General features: G+C 39.5%; 1 protein-coding gene across 1 annotated transcript in view; it reads right to left on the bottom strand.

Moving 5' to 3' along the window:
- Window positions 1-17,459, bottom strand: part of ARPP21 (cAMP-regulated phosphoprotein, 21kDa) — a gene marked incomplete at its 5' end in the record, with an annotated part of 75,274 nt that overhangs the window by 30,029 nt on the left and 27,786 nt on the right. The window contains 2 exons of the mRNA XM_010194863.1: window positions 7,937-8,063; window positions 15,508-15,774. Of these exons, the coding sequence (XP_010193165.1) occupies window positions 7,937-8,063; window positions 15,508-15,774 (394 nt within the window). The remainder of the gene's footprint in view (window positions 1-7,936; window positions 8,064-15,507; window positions 15,775-17,459) is intronic.

The following is a 17,459-nucleotide window of genomic DNA, read 5'->3' as shown; positions in this document are numbered from 1 at the left end:
AGTTACTGGGACATTGTTCTTGAGTTCCTCTGTCCCAAAACTGAACACATGCTGTGGCCCTTCTTCCAGGCAGCTCATACTCAGGTGTATTTCTTCTGCCACATTCCAATCTAAGCAAGTGTCCTGTTCTATTAAGTTTTACAACTACAAAGTGTGCTTCAATCCTTAAATCCTCAATTAGTAGCAACTGTAAGGCCCCCCGTGTCCCCAAAGTGCAGATCTCTGGTGCACATCCAGCGTACTTCTTCAATTATTAGCTTACACCCAAAAGCCCTCCTGCACTTCTCCATCCCATTGCATGCTTTCATCTGCAGGAAAGTTACAGAATGCTGAGCCCCAAACCCTACAGACCTACTGTGAGCAGCATCTGCCTGGAGCAGAGCTGGAGATGGCCTCTGCCCCTGCAGAGACCTGCTAGCGTTTCTGTCGATGGTGGGGCTCCACGATTTCCAGCAATGACAGAACGGTATCGGAAAAGAAAAAATAAAATAAAAAAATAAATATATATAAAAAGAAAAGATGAAATCTGTCTTTGTTCTCAAGGACTACAATATAAACCTCTCAATTATTCAGTGCTGGAAAAATTCCATGGCAAGAAGTGGGAGCTCTGTGCATTGATCCAATGCAGAATTAGCAATAGAGATGATGTATGACTCTTTTTGGCAAAGAAAAGACAGAAATACAAAGATTCTTTGTAGACATTGTTAAATACCTTTGAGTGTTCCCTACGTCTTACTGTAGCCTCTGCAATTTTTAGAGGGTATTTTTGAAGTCCTATCCACTGCACAATTCTGTTAGAAATCTCTTCTCTCTCTGCTTGCTCATGTATTTTAACTGACATGAGACTAACACATGGTAATTCTCTAAAATCCCAAAAGAATAATAAAAAATAGTCTGTATTTTAGTGTGAAACCCTAGGAAGATTACTTAGATTTTAATTAGTGCTAGAGAAGCTGAACAAAACTTGAGAAGCTTTTAAAAAAAAAAAAAAACACAAAAAAATGTGTCTTAAGACTCCTATGGCTATCGAGCCTACTGGTGTTCTCTTCCCTCAGTATTTGCTCTCTCTTGGTGTGAATGCTGAATAATTAAACAAGTCATTTGAGGAAGAATAAAGCTTTTTGACAAAAGTGATTTTCCCTTTTAATTTCCAGAATCAAGTATGCTGCAGGGAGCGTGATAGTAATAATTCTGCTATTAATTTAAATTACAGATATTCTGTAAAGCTGAACGCTGTTTGAGTATTTGTGCAGCACTATTGCTTAATGTCAGAAGGACATCACGTTTTAATGTTTCTAAGACTAGAAATTTAAAAACTTTTAAGCCCCAGTCCTGGCTCTCCCAGCAAGCTGCTGGGAAGCGTTGAATGCAAAACTTGGTCACAGACTCCTCCTCCAGCAGTACGGGAATGAAACTCAGGGTGCAAAACCCTAGGTAGGAAACTCCCTACAGGTAGCTGATAGGAGGTGGATAGGTCTTGGAGCTAATTATACACTGTATACAATTGTAAAATATTATAAGTAAGGCCTTAAACTTGCAAAAAAACCCCAAACATCCCAAAAAACCTCAAACTAAAAACAACATTAAAAAATACAATCAGTACTAAGCTAGTTTCTTGCTGTATGCCCTTCTGTTTTCATATGCACTTAATTCTCTGTTCCTTCATACTTTTAAAGAAAGGAAAGATGTGGAACATCCCTGAACGGCAGAGATCCTGGTGAGCATTTACCCCTGCAGTGCACAACATGGGTTAAGATCCCCTCTGGCCAAGGCACCTGGGTTTCTCATACCATGGGATTACCTAAAGTTGTAACCAGATCATAAAATTAAATTTTAAAAAATAACAACAAACCAGGGACTCCTTCTTCTCCAGATGTGGTTTAAGGGCAAGAAAAATAATAATAGTAATTTTTAAAAAAGATCAGAAGAACAAGCCTGAAGAGCAGTCCCCTAGGTTTGCTGTCAGAAGTCTCTAAGGCAGGTGGTAGGAGCAGTGCTTGGCTCTCCCTTACAGATGCTCTTGGTGTGAGAGACTCAGCACTGCCAAAATGGACGTGCTTGTAGTTAAAGTTTTATGTTTCTGGGCAATTTACACATAAAAACCTTGGACAGAAACTACTAATATCGGCGTGATTCACTTCAAGATCACAATTTTGATCTTAGTCCTCCTGCTGTAATTGCTTGTAAACTTCATGATCTGGCCTTAATATTTCATAAAATGCTTTTAAATTCCAAAGCCTTACATCAACATCAATGAGTGTAACACTATGCTTAAGTACTTAATACAGTAGGGCTCTGTCCATCCTGTTCCTGTCAAGCCCCTGTAAAAATAAGAGACACTCCCCACTCCCTGCAATGCTTTTCAGGAACAGCAGTATCTGCTGAAAAAAAGATAAAATAAAATATAGCATTAAACACAGATGGACACCTTCAGAACAGATCTGTTCCAACAGCGCAAACAATTACTGTAGGAGAAATAGTTTCTCCAGATAATTAGATACTTAAAAAATGAAGTTGTTTATGTTTATATAAGCTCAGAAATTACACACAGAATTATGCAAACAAATCTGTCATGGACCATGAGCTCCTGTCACATTGCTAATGAAGGTAGAAAGCTGCAATCTTTCTTTATAAGGTTCTCTAATGACCATGACAACAAAACATTTTTTTTTAGTGCTGCACATTTCCCTTCCCCCATTTTTTTTCCTCTCAGTATCAGTTCATAGTGACAAATGCTTTCAGAAGACAAAGAGGATGAAAGAGACTTAAAAGTAACACTCTCCAATTATGCTGACATTTAAATGATTAAATTAAGCAAAAATTCTGTATTTCATTGTCAATTTGGCTCTGATTTCTATCTAAGCAAATTTATGGTCTCTGTTAAGGTACATTTTGTCTTCACTTAAAATTTGTTTCAGAGATGCGTTGAAGAGACAAATACATCTTTTTCCTTACTGGAAGCTGTAAAGGCTAATAAAACAGTACTCCATCACAAATATTACCTTTCCTCAAGACAAACATTTGCTGTTTACAGAATATCCATGTATACCTATTAAGAAAGGACTCTACATCCAGGCAGTGTTCAGATATATATATTCCTCACATAACAACCTCCTTTTGCCAAAGGTGCTACTGCACACTACCAACTACTCTGCTTTTAGGAAAAAGTGGAGATTTCCTATGCAATCTGTGCCTTCTTGTGCTATCTGGACACTGAAACAAACTATAATGGCAACATTTGTTGATTCTCAACTGTCTCAGAAATCTTAAAATCATTAAATTAATTGCAGGAATTAAACACCATCCAATTATGCCAAATACTATCTTAATTTCTCTGGAAATATTACAGTATAATCTTCTGACTGGAAGATTTTTCAGCTAAGTACTATAGGTTTTAGCTTTAAGCTCCTCAAAAGATGATCTTCATTACTGACGCAAAACACATACCACAGATTTTTACCTTATAAATGTATGAACAACCAAGCTCACTGTCTTGTTGAATTATGGCCCAAACCAGAATCTAAATATTATTTTATCCCCAAAATTTCTGTTGTGCTATGAAATTATTTAAAACACACGGCAGACATTTGACAATGAAGAAAACTAAGAAAAATTCATGCAATTTGTTGCAGCTTGTTCATTTGTGAACACCAATAAGAACAGTTGCATATCCCAAAGTAATACTCATTCACTTATCCAGCTCATGATTATGAAGCACTTAAAAGATGAAAAATCCTCAAAGTGAACAGCACTTGCTATAATGAAAGAAAATACACAGAGATATAAAATAACAGATTGCTGATTTCTTCTATCATAATAAAATACAAATCACTAGTGATTTGTCATCAATGTATCTCTATTTTCCTAGTCAAACACAACAACTAGGATTGAAAGCTTTCGTAACTATCAATACAGAGATAATTACTGAAGAGTGTAATATTTATGATGCTAAACATGCAATTTATAGAGTATTGCTATATGGGAATACAGAAATAGTATTTTCTTCTGTATGGTAACGTATCATTTGTTAAAGAGCGCAAAGGTGACTAACAGCAATATACCCTAATAGTTTCAAAAATGAGCATCCTGTTTTTGAGAACAGCTGTCTGAATGCGTCCTAAGAATCCAGCTGCGATGTCCTACGCATGCCACAATGTGACAGACACGGGCTTGACCCTGGCCCCACTCACTGGGAACACTTCAAAAACTCTGCATTGTGCAGGACTGGATGTAAGAATGCTGCATATATCCGAGTGAAATAAAAGTACTTCTGTTTATAGACCATGCTACCATGCCGTCAGACACCACATTCTGGCTTGAACAGAAACTAACATAATTCAAATGGTAGAGGTTTTGATAACATCTTCATGGATAACTTGTTCTGTTCCAGGCTTCTGCCAGAAATAAGTCATTGATGTTCTCATACAAACCAGCACATAAGGAAAAAAACCCTAAAAAGGTAAATAAACAGACAAAAAAAGTTCTCATCCTTCCCTCCAAATGATTTATTGCCACCAGAGCTGTAATCTAATTTTAGGTGTAATCTAATTTTAGGTGAGCTCATCTTCTTTTCTGCCCTGGAGCCATTTTAACTTAATATTGCTCTCCTTCCAGAGCCACGAGAGAGTACAGGCTCCCTTAGCCACCACAGATGCTGCACTGACATTTTACTTTAGCTGCGTGCTGTAAAAGTCATCAATATCGCTCTGCTCCTGAAGAGACCTTTTCTAATAAAAATGAAAACAAATTGCTGGTATTAGATCAAACTTTGACCTCTGCAGCCTGAAGTGGGCAATGTAAGATCTCAACTCCTTGCTGCTGCTTTGAAAGCTTCCAAAAGCCCCTCCAAGCAGGCAAACTTTTTTGTTTTGTTTTGGGTTTTTTTTGTTTATTTTATTTTTTTTTTTAGATTCTAATAAAACGTTTTCTGAGCTGCCAGGCTGAGGCTGACGTAGGACCCAGGCGGCAGGTACAGGCCCACAGCCTGGGCTCCCATGGGCCTGTCTGTACTGCAGCCATGCTCTCTGCAGAGCAGCAGGAAGTGCTGCAAGGCCTTTGGGGAAGCCATTTCAGAAATTGTCTTTTCATCTGCCTCCTTCCCATCCGTTCCCTCTTCCCATCTGAAATATTCCTGACCTGCATTCTGTTTTGCCAGCACTATTCGCCCTCACATCTTTGTTTTCCTGCCCCTAGTTATCCTCAGCTCCTGCACAACCTGCTCATGTGCTGACCTGAAGTGAATGAAGTCTGAATGGGAAGGGAAACTGCAGCCTGAAATGCTCATCTCTTAATTGTTATTTCCCAGTCATGTACAAGTTTCTAGGAAGATTTAAAAGGTTTTTCTGTGTGTGATTCCATGTTTTCTTTTGTTAAACTGAGTTTCTGAAAAAAAAAAAAAAAAAAAAGAGTGTGACTACTCTGCCAGTTTTCCCTCAAATAACCCTCAGAGTAACTTTTTCAGCTCAGCATCTAAATTGGTCATGTTTGACACAGAGGTGGAAACTGAAAAGACATGGCATTTCTGAAGTTTCAGTGGCTTGAAAGAGGAGAGGCACACCCCAGGTCACCTGCCCAACTGTCAAAAGGCTGCATTACAAGCTAGCAGCTGTTTGCTGTTTAGGTGCCACCAGTCAATCTGCTGCAGTTACCAAAACACTGTCTCCTGCCCAGCAAACAGCCACTGCGCATCGAAAAGTGACCAAAAGAGATGAGGATTTTGCAGGTGGACTGAGGCTGCAGGGCACGTGAGGAGCAAAATATATGTGCGTGGGCAGGCTGACAGGAAGGAAAGCAGATGCAGTGACACTGGGCATGAAACCATCACTGAATCATTTGCTTTTTGGTATCTCAGTGCTTACAGTGAACCTCCTGCAATAAATCTGTAGCATAAATACTATACTTTCCTATACTTTAATTTCTCTTTTATTTTAGTACAAATTGTGTGACATTTCAGTACAAATTGTGTGACATTTTACAAAGGTAGTTATTTTCCAAATGCCAAGGAATGCAGTAGAACATAAATTCCAATGATCCTTGCACCACCTCCAAGAAGAGATCTGTAGGAAAGTGCAAGCTGCTTCCTGGCATGCGTATCACATGGTCGGACGACTATAGGAAAGGATGCATCTGAGCCCAAAGGGATGAACCAGCTTGAGCAATCTGTTTTCAGCCAAGCCTCAAGATCTGAGAATAGCTAAATGCTTAAAATCATTGCCACAGCAGGGAGTCTGAACCATAGTCACAATGTTTTCATTTTTAAACAAGAGGTAAGAATAATGTTTCCAACTCAGCAGGCAGCTGAAAGCACAAATTGCAGGGAAAAGACTGATGTGCTAGAGATTTTACACAAACTCCTTGACTCATGTTTTCCAAACATATAAGGAAAACAATGCAGTAAACAAAGAAACAAAATTAGCATTTGCTTCTCTGCATTGTCTGTACTCAAACATAACAGCTTCTGTGCTACAATATATTTTTAAAACTAGGATTTCCTCAAGATCAAATAGCTGGATCTTCTCCAGAATATCCCTCAAGTGCTTCAGACCATCTCTTGTGCACTTCATTTACCATAATCTCTGCTATGCTATGGATATATCTTTAAACGGATACATCTGGATTTATAACAACACAGTAGACCCAGATAATGTCATCTAAGTTGATTTGCACTCAGGTTCAAAGACCCACTATATAAAGATAATAAATTTGGTACCAGGCTGTCAAACAGAAGTCAGAAGAGACAGATGACCTTTGTGCAATATCTCACCTCTTTCTCTCTCAGGAATGTATAAATAAAAAGTTATGAAAGCAGACAGCCACCATGAGACCGACCAAAACAAACTCATTTTATTAGGACATAGAACAGCTAAAAAAAAATAAATTAATCAGTTGCTTAGTTATAGCTATGTTTGCTCTATCTTTGTTTCCCTGAGCACCTGAGAGTGAACAAAATTGCCAGCAGTTGCATTAGAGACAGGTTGATGGGCTGGATGACCCCATAAGTCTTGTTCACATCTCATGTCTGGGCTCTTGACTTGCATCTTAAAAGACTTTTGTATCAATGCCTTTGCAGGGAACCTGCTTTGCCATTCAGAAGGGATTCTGTCGAACCCAGACAGAAAAATGAATGCTTTGTCCTACCTGGCACGTCTATAATTGCAGACCCTATTGGGAAACAACACCCTCCCCACACTTTGGAGTTATTGTCTGAGACACCCTGCAAGGGAAGGTGTGCACTGAAGAAACACACAAACAACAACTTAAAAAAAAAAATCTCCAAAACTGGAAGAACTGTTTATCGCCTTGAAATGCGAGAACTCTCATGAGCAAAACCCCTGCTCTCTCCCAGCACGCACTAGACCAGCACTGCCTGTGTCCCTCATACTCTGGTGTCATCAGGAGCGGTGTGACACAGCAGGAAAAGAGACCGGTTCACTGTGAGACCTGCTACTCACTCTCTTACAGTGTAACGGCCCCCCTTCCAGCCGCACGTTCCTGTGGGGAGCTGGTCCTGACAGGCACCAACCACACGGACCTCCTTGCTGCTTCTTGGGCTCAGGAAAACCTGTCAGCCATGTAGAGTCTTCCAAATGTTTGGGAAATTTGCAGGATGAAGGACAAACCACAAAGGTTGGCCTGAACATGCAATATGACAGCTCATACCAGTTCCCTTCTGGCTCAATCTGTGTCCCATCACGTGGAGCACAGACACTGAGGACAAGGCACCGTGTGCAGGACAGCAATGGTGGAGAATGCAACCTCTGCTCTTCTATGGCTCAGTATCTCCAAGCAAAAGGTTTTTCAATTTGTAATGTTCACCCTATTTTCAAACAGAACAGCAAACAGCTTTCACCTCCGCTGTTCAAATTAAAAATAAACACAAACAATGGGTTTCACCAGCAAAGGCAATGAGTTAGAAGTGAGTAAGAGAAGTAAATACCTGCTTGCTGTGCAGTCTGTGGGATCTGTTGACTCCGCTGTGCATTGTACTGAACTGAGGCAATGGGTCTGTACTGCTGAGTTGTTGAGGTAGGGTACTGACCAGATGGGTAATAATACACTGGCATCTGCAAAGAAAAAGAACAGCAGCTAACTACAGACTCTGAAGCTCAAAGATTCATAAAGTAAAACAAAACTAGAAGGAAAGCAAGGGTTCAAGTCAAGCATATTAGTGGTAATAGTAATCAAGGAGACATTTGCTTTGTGTCTTTTCAAGAACTGCTGCTTACTTTCAGCTTTGATAGGAAAAGGACTATCAGTGCCCAAATTTCTTCTCAGATATTTTAAGAAATAGAAGAAAAAGAAATAAATTGAAAGAGAGGAAAATATACAGGATGCATATACCAAAGAATCACAGTAAAATATCAAATGCGGCAGAAAAGTGGATACAAACACCTTCAATATCAACATAATGTATACAGACAGTATGTTAAACCATTAAGTGAACTCTGGAGAAAACAGTCAATTCGATGCAAAGAATGGCCTGGAGTTAAAAAATACAGAAGCAAGATAGAGGGAAAAATGGAGTGTATGTGCCCTTAATGCTTGCAAGAACAGATTATTAAATTCACACTTTTGTTTATCAGCTACATCCATGAACATTTCACTGCAAAGCCTCTCTCACACTTGGTGGGAAGGCAATTACAGTTCAAAAGACAATCCTAGTTGTTTTCATGCAGGAGCTGAGGGTAGGCACTGAGTCAGCAAGTTCTACTAAGTGGGCTTCTTTTTTCTATTATTATTGTCATTATAGAGCAACATGTCCTACATCACCTTATCACACAGGTGAACATGGATGTTTGAGGGTCACTGGAGCTAAAGATTCTTCCTATACATGCCATACCACCACTACTGAGACGTTTGAGCTAAACAGTTTTCAACTGATCCCCAGTAAGTTCAAAGCGCTCAAAATTTTTCATTTTCAGTTGCAGTGGATGCTGTAGGTACCTGACAGAGTTTGGCAGCATATGATAGCAACAAACTGCAGAGGGACATAGGCTTAGGAGCATATTACTTCTCTAGTGACTTCTGCCACATCTGTCAGCATTTCTTTATAAATCACACATTTTTTTTCCCTTTGTGTGTGTTTTTTTCCCATTTACCCTACTCAGACATATACACAGTCATACCAAATGCTTTTGTTGTTTTTTTTTTCCATAGAAAAAGAAGAACTATATTTGCCACTTCTAACTGCATGGAAGAAATGTTCCTGGAAATGCTCATTCAACTTGACCACCCATAAAGTATTAGCAGAGTAAAGGTAACTGCATCCTTTTGTATACTGCTAGGACATCAGAGAGATCAGAAACTTTCCCGGAGATGATGTCAGATGAGAAAGGACAGGCACAGATACAAAAAGACTGGGCAAGAAGAGGGCATGTATGGCTAATTGGGCACGTAGAAGACTACTGAATGGGTAATTGCGGTGGGAAAAATATCAGGATCAAGCTGAACTTGGTAGTGTTGGTGAAGCGAAAGCAGGTAAATATCACAGGTAAATATCACCTGTGTATCAAGAGGCTGAATACCTATTCATTCTTCAAGGTCTATTCATCTTCTCTACAATCAGTGGAAATCTTGCCCCCTCTCCCCAGTGCCAGCAATATCAGCCAGATTCAAACAAACACCAGAAAAACAAGAACATTTTGATTGGAAAAGGGTGTCAGCTGTCCTCCCTCCAGACAATGCCAAATGATACCTAATGGCTACAGTCTGCCCTCCAGCCATTTGTTTTGTTAGAGACTAAAGCAACAAAACCAAAATGCCTTTGTAACCATGACAAATTTGTTTCTCTCCAAAGAAAAGCCACAAGGTATAGGAAAGTTGACCCAGACATTTAAGGTGCAAATTCATTCTTTAAGCATCATGGCAGCATAAATCATGGATTGGGCAAGTTTAGTGTGATAAACCCATCTTGCAGAAACCTGATTACACTCAGCAAGGCTCTACAATGGGAGACTTGAAAGAAGCGAGAAGAGTCAAGTCTAAGCCAATGCAAATAGTTGATCCTGCCTCGGAGCATGGGAACAGAGTAGACATCCTCTCAAATATTATTTATTTTCTATTTTACAAATTAAATAATATTAAACCCCACTGGAAATACTCTCACTTCTCCTGGCAGCAGCTTAATCTCACTTAAAGGATTTAAGTTTATTTGATTTACCCTCAACTTCCTCATTTTCCTCATGCAAACAAGCCCCTAGATATTTGAAAATACATGAGCATATAAGAACAATGTGAATTCTCTCTTGTGGAAAGATTCTGCAGGTATTAACTTTAAAACATAGCCTAAAAATACAGGTTTTGAAGTGAAGTTTATAGTTGAACATGCTTAGCACAAAAACATATACCTACACCGAAGCATTCAGAGTGATTTGGAAACACATATATGTATTTTTACCACACAGGGGTTTACTTTCTTTAATTTCTCAATTCATTGAAATACATTTGTTATATACCCCATTGAGAAGCTTACCAGAGTGTAATCTATCAGCCTGAACAATGTTAGTAGTAGGAGTATTGGGTAAAAAAACCCCAATCATTTCAATTAGGAAGATTAATGGATGAATTTGCCAGTAATCATGCACACATGACTTGAAAAGAAGAGGTTTGGGTTTTGGTGGGGGGTTTTGGTTGGTATTTTTTTTTAAGATATCAGACACTGAAAGAAGGGACTGCTGTAAAATACACACATGGGTAAAATAGGTTTTGCCATGGTTGAGGGGTTTGGAAGGATCCATTTTCATTTATCTTGAGTACATCTCTGCATCAGTAGTTGAAACATTTTATATGTCCTTTCTGATACTACTTTAGTAAACAATGGAATTACAGGGATAAGCGATAACAATGTCACTTGCATCATCTACTCTGACCCTCCTGAATTTTTTAGTTTTTCATTACATCAGTATTATTAACACCTTTGCTTCTGTGCACTTCAACAATAAACATTACATTTCTGTAGCAGTCTACTGACATGCCAGATTATACTTGAATTGTTTTCCCATGTGAATGCACAATCTGACCTTGGACCTTTTGCTTGTAGAACATATTTCATCTACAGAACCCAGAAGCTTCCACTGGACTAGCAAGCATGCCAACACAGCTATGTGGTAATAAAAAAAAAAAAAAAAAGCCCTTCTAAGAACATAACCTAAATAAATGCTGCCTTCTTTAGTCTAAAAGCAGAGGTTTTTGATCTTAATGCCTGACACTGTGGAAAAATCCCTCCTCTTTAATAATTACCATGGAAATAGTTGACAGATGATCCCTACCCCTTGGCTATTCTTATTTTGAAGGTGAATACCTTTCTTGTTTGTTGGACTGGCCATTTAAATGCATTCTATTTTTTCTCACAAATACAGCACTTTCTTTATTTTACTTAAACTGCAACAGGACTGGGCATGTCCCTTCAGAGACACTCATGAAATGGCATGAACAGGCATTACTTTTCACACCTTCTATTTCTCTTTGTCTCTAGATGGTGGGCAGAGACTCAACACAGCATCGGCTTTCTGCTTTATTCTGTCCACAGACAGTTCGAAACCCTTTACCAGGCTGGGTCTCCACTGGACTGCTCTCTAGCAGCATCCCTTAAATTCACAGGTACGTTATTTATTTTCTCATGGTAGGAATAGGATACCACGCATCTTCCAGGCTGATGTTACTTTTCTAAAATCTCTCTCTACTGACTTACAGCTTGATTCTGCCATCAGACAGGTATTCTACTTTCTCTTAACACTGCTGATATCCAGCTAGGTTTGGATTAACATCTTTATCCAGATGATCAGTGTCAGTAATGCTGACACTATTGCTAACGACAGCTACAGGTACATAAATGGGAGTGAAGATAACAGAAACCACAGTGATATGGACACATGGAGGTACCATTTCTTCCCAGTATCTAACTGAGTGGGATCAGTCATTCTTCAAGGATTTTTCTCTTCCCCACTCTTCCTCCATAATAAGTATAGTAACAAAACCAGTGGCTTGTGTACAACAACTGTAGGATGTCCGCCAATATAATCTTCTGAGTTCATCAAGGAAAGACCCACTCACTTGCAGTGACTTCCCAACCTTCTTCATAGCAAGTTTCCTACAGGAGACAGGCTATGAATAAGGATTTTTATCTTAGGGTAACTATGGACTCTCTAAGGAGGTGGCTTCTGCAAAGAGAGAGCTAAAATTAATGATGACACAAAATTAATTCAGGTGAAAAACCCTTCAACATGTGTATTACTTCTCCAAGCTTCTCCAAGAATTGATGTCACCTCATTTTTGGACATCATTTTGCCAGTATACCTTCCAGAAAGAATGAGTCAGAGGTGAGAATAACTTTTAAGGGAGCACATCCTTTCCCATTGGCATAGTACTTGCGGTTTTCCCATTTCTTCATCTGCAGAGGTAGAGCAATGACAAGCACCACAGAGAGTGTTGCAAAAACTGAATGTGGACCCTTGTTGAAGTGCCTGGGCCTGTAAGTGCTATAGAAGAACCATCAGAAAGAGAAGATTGAAAATGGAAGAAAATAGAGAAAGTAAAGATATGTTTGCTATTTGTGATATAGAAAGCAAACAGGCATTTGCTGCTAAAAGTCCCTTTCAGCAAACCAAGACTAATCACTGGGGGTTTCTGTCTCTGTTTTATTTTCTTTTTTTTTTTTTTCCCCAATTGGCCAAGAAAAGACAGACCATTATTTTCAGGTTAATAAATCATGACTGTTGTCAAGCTGGGGTGAAAGAACCAGCCAGAGCAATGTAAGGGGTCCTCTCACCACTTCTCAGGCATGTCATTACGTCATATCAAATGCAGTCTGCTTCTGCATTGATACAGACTGGGAGAGAGAATCTTCGAGAGCAGCTATAGAGCCACGTTTAATTGAACGTTAATACAAATCCTAATAATTTAAATTCAGTACTACTGGGTTTGTAGGCTTTGAGAGAGTTTCTTTCTCCTCCTTTCAGCTCCCAAAGGAAATGATCATGCTCACAGGACCTCCATCCAGGTTTTCACTGCTATTTTATTTTTATACAGGGCACCACAGCCAACCTTCTATAACTTCATCAGCAATGCATTTAGAGGAACCAATTAGCCAACAGAGTCAAGCCTCTTTTCAACTGGTATAAATTCAATAGCAACATTTAACATATAAAAGTGCTTTTACATTGATTGCATTGCATTAATTAATGCATCACATAATGTTTTGCATGCATTACCATCTTTATTGCTTTTTTTTTTTTTTTTTTTTTTTTTTAAGCCTGCCTCAGACCACCTGCTTTGGCATCCAAGAGCAGCCTTACTATTGCATCTAAGCCCAAAAGCATAATATCGTGCCACATTCTAGGGCTGAAAAGAATGAATTAAAACTTGAAATGTCAATCAGAAGGTCCCACCTGCACATGTGGATTAAGATTGCTGCTGCCCCCTCCGTCTCAGCAGACCAAGGCCACTGCATTTCCACAGCACAGGGACACGGTCAGCAGGGACTGACCCCCCGTGCCCTCTTCCACACAGGTATCTGACAAGGATTTTTTGGAATAGTGACAAGCTGGAGATGAACAGTTCGTGCAGTGCAGTAGATGCAGAGGAAGCTGACAGTGCTGAATTTCTCACCTTTCTACATCCTCCAAGGACAAACCATTCCCCAGTGAGATAACTGAAGCTGCTGCAAACCCAAAAGATATTTTTCTGCCCTCAGTAACTTTCCACTTCATTACAACATAGGAACAAACTGCCCATATGCACCGTATTTAGGGTACAGGCAGAGACACAGTGGCCATTAGACAAACCAGTATGGTACTGGTCCTACAGCAGCCTATATATGGGAAGCACCTCCTCATCTGTTCATCTGCCTCTCCAGGAGCATCAGAGCAAGTATTAATGAGGGGAAATTAGCTTCACAAAGTATCACTATGTCAAACTGAGTTAAAACCTTGCACCCTGCTGTACATGCAAAGGTAAAATCCAATGTGCCCACCTCAGGTGATGAAGGCTCAGCCTCATGCAGGCAGGAGCTGAGAGCAAACTCCAGTAGCAGCCTTTGCAAAGTCAACTGAGGGAGGTCTAGCAGACACCTCAGGGTGGGCTGCAAACCTGGTCTCACCCAAGGGAGGAGAGGAGGCAGTGCAGGGTCCCCTACCACAGCAGACAGCACGATGCTGCAGCCCCCTTGGCTCCTGCAGCACAGCCTGGCCAGCAAGGCTGGGAAACACATTGCTTTGCCTGCCGTGTTGACAGCTTGTAAAATGGAGGTGCTCGCATTTATCTGGTTCACTAAAAGTGTCACAAGGTTTGATTAAATGATGCTTGAAAACACTGAGGGCACTGGGGGGATGTACATGAGGAGAGAAGCCTGGGCAGCCTCTACTTTCTCATTTAGGAGATGCAGTCTGGGTGGGGAGATGGACTCTTCAGGAGATTCTGCTCTTCAGGTAATATTTTCCTCCCAAATTTATTTTTAAATGCTACATTTGGCAGATAGTGAAATCTTTTTTTAGCAATATTTTCAAATTAAGAAAAAAACATTATATTGAACTTCAGCTCCTTAAAAATTATTTTTTGCAATCCTTCTCAGGAAAAATGGCCGCATAGTTTCTAACTAGAGAAATTACGGGTGTTACAGTCCTCTCTGGGATGCGAGCATTCAGTAGTCTTCAGATTTCTTTTATTGTTCATTAGTGATCTAATTAACTAGATCTCTATCCCACTTAAAACATTAGAACAGTATAAATTCTTCATTACTGTGGCAATACAGAATCCCATTAACACACACAACTGGAGATTTTCAATAAGAAGCATCAAACAATAAAACCAGTAAGGTTTACACTACTTTTACATTAGAAGGAATGGTGAAGGGTTTTTTTACTTAATTTTTAAAAAAATATTTTCTTTCAAAGAATAAAATGAAAGCAGAAGCAATACTATTAATACAATTTTAAAGTAGAGTTTAAATGAAGTTATCTATAATTGGATAAAGAAATTTGGCTTTTTAAAGTGTACGCCTTGAAAAGGGGCCAGAAAGTCATCTGTGCATTTTACTTCTTGACAGTAATCACTTTCAATATTCCGTAAAGGTACCCAGGAGACAAGTAGGGATGTTTGGTAGTGAACAGTAAAACATAATCAGTCTTCAGGAAGACAGTTAAAATTACTGATCTGTGACATCTCACATGTTCAAGTCAATTAAATATGATTAATGACTACCTGGGCTGATGTGCATGTTGCTCTTTTGGTATATATACAGGGGAAAAGGACTATGGATATTTACTCACCTTCCTTCATATTCATGTGCAGATGTGTCCTGGAGTATGAACATATGTTCAGAAAATGGTTTGAGGATAGGGAAGGAATTGCGGAAACCATGGAGGCTTTGCAAGTTTCCTGCTGCCTAAGAATCTGCCAAGATTTTACCAGGGGAAAAAGAAAAATAATCTGCAATCTGGGTAATTTTTTCATATTCTCCTTCTGATGTTGTCATGAGCACCATGCCAAACCGGAAGCCACAGTTCTGCCTACCTGAGCAGGTGGCGGTGGTTGTTGCACGAAGCCCTGGGGAGGGGGTGGTGGCGGCTGCAGCACTTGCTGGGACACTGGTGGACCCGACCCTGTGAAGCCTCCGGGGGGAAGCTGCTGACCTGGGGAAGCCATGATGTAACCCGTCTGCTGGGCAGGCTGCTGCAGGAGAGGCGATGGGTAGACAGGACCGGAAGGCGATTCGGGGTTGTCTCCTGATGATTGACGGCTTAAGCTCATCTGGCTAAACTGCGTGGTCATGTCATCTCGCTGCAGGGGAAAAGGAGGTAGAAAACGATGTAGAGATGACATCTGCAGTAGACATGCAAATTAGCAAAACAAGATAGGTACAAATAGAGCATGAGGAGGGGAAAGGAATCACTCAGCTCAAATACGTGCCAAACTTTGTGTGGATATCTACAAAGCTGGAGGTAGTTAAAATGAAAATCACTATAAATGCTTTGACAAAGACTTCCAGACTGCAAGGTGAATGGCATCGCTTGGCTCAAAAGCAAATTATTTTGTTTTTAACCCTGTACCTCTCTTTATGCCAAAATGACAAGTGAACTTTACAGTGTTCAAAAGAAGACATTTTAAATATAAAGGGCATGAAAACAACACTATGAATACCTCTTCCCTCAAATACAGAATTCCTCAGCCAAACACATGCTGGTAATTTCATTTGTGTTTCCAAATGATCCCAAGAGAAATTCAATAGGATTAAGGCGCAGACCTTTTTGGTTTTGGACTGTTTTGAAAATCCAAGATTGCAAACATAGAAAAGGTTAAAGAAAAGCTAAGCCTTTGGGTGCCATTTCAAGGCTTTTTATTTGGTGTTGCAAAGAAACTTTATTTGACTGGAGAGGAAAAAAAACAATCTATGGTAGGATAAACATACCAAATAAAGTCAATGGACCTAAGTCTCATTACATGCTGGTAATGATACAAGGATTCTAGAGAGTATCTGTTCAGTCTTGCAAAAAGATCCATATTAATCACCCTAGAAGTTTATTCTGTGAAGGTCAAAGATTTAAAAATGTGGTTCTATGCATCTTCATTTGTGCCTATATCATAAGACTTTTAAATGCTCAACATTAAAACATACTCTATATGGGAATAAATCCAGCATAAAACTCCATTGTGTGCTGATATTTGGATTATGGTCCCCTTCCTTATAGGCCCTCACAGATAGGGAAAAAGCACTACAAAAATGCTTTTCACTTAGAACATCCATACTATTTTTTAAAAGGAGCCTCTTGCCTTTTTTTCATATCCTTGTGATGTTCATTCTCCAAAACCATTATTTATTGGCAGGAAACTTCAAAATAGGAAAAAAAAAGTTTGCTTGTGGAAATCATTGCCAGAGATCGCACAAAGCCTCACCCTCCCAGTCTGAGAGCAGATGCCACGGACCAGTATTTCAAACACTCTGGCAGATCTTCAGGTGGTGTAAGAAAGTAATGCTATTAACTTTACCATCATTCTACATCCATATTCAGGCACATAAGTTGTCTGTCTGAAGTTGTTTCTTTAAAAAAGCTAGGATATTAATTTTCTGGATTGCAAATGACTGCAACAGATTCTACAAGAAATTTCGCTGAGCTTGTAATGTCTCTGCATTTGCACAAGACACTGAAAGCTTAAAAATCCTACAATTCATACATTGTGTGTATAACGTAATGCACACTGAAGACATTAATTCAAATGAGGTTTCACTATTAAATTAGCCTCTAAAAATATCAGCCTTCCTGTGGCTGTCACTAGAACAACCTGAGATGCCTGCAATTAGCAGGGAATTAGGACTGAGATTTGCAACTTCTGCTCAGCATGGAACAATTTTTATTGTCCTTTAAATGGTATCACTCATCTACTAGGCATTAATAACATTATTTTAGCTGCAAGAATGTGTTCAGCTTTGCTTCCATCTCTTGCTATAACTATGTGACATCTCTACC

The sequence above is a fragment of the Mesitornis unicolor genome, unplaced genomic scaffold, assembly GCF_000695765.1.
Source record: "Mesitornis unicolor isolate BGI_N332 unplaced genomic scaffold, ASM69576v1 scaffold21911, whole genome shotgun sequence".
NCBI classification, from domain to species: Eukaryota; Metazoa; Chordata; class Aves; order Mesitornithiformes; family Mesitornithidae; genus Mesitornis; species Mesitornis unicolor.
This window is presented reverse-complemented; position numbering and strand designations above follow the sequence as displayed.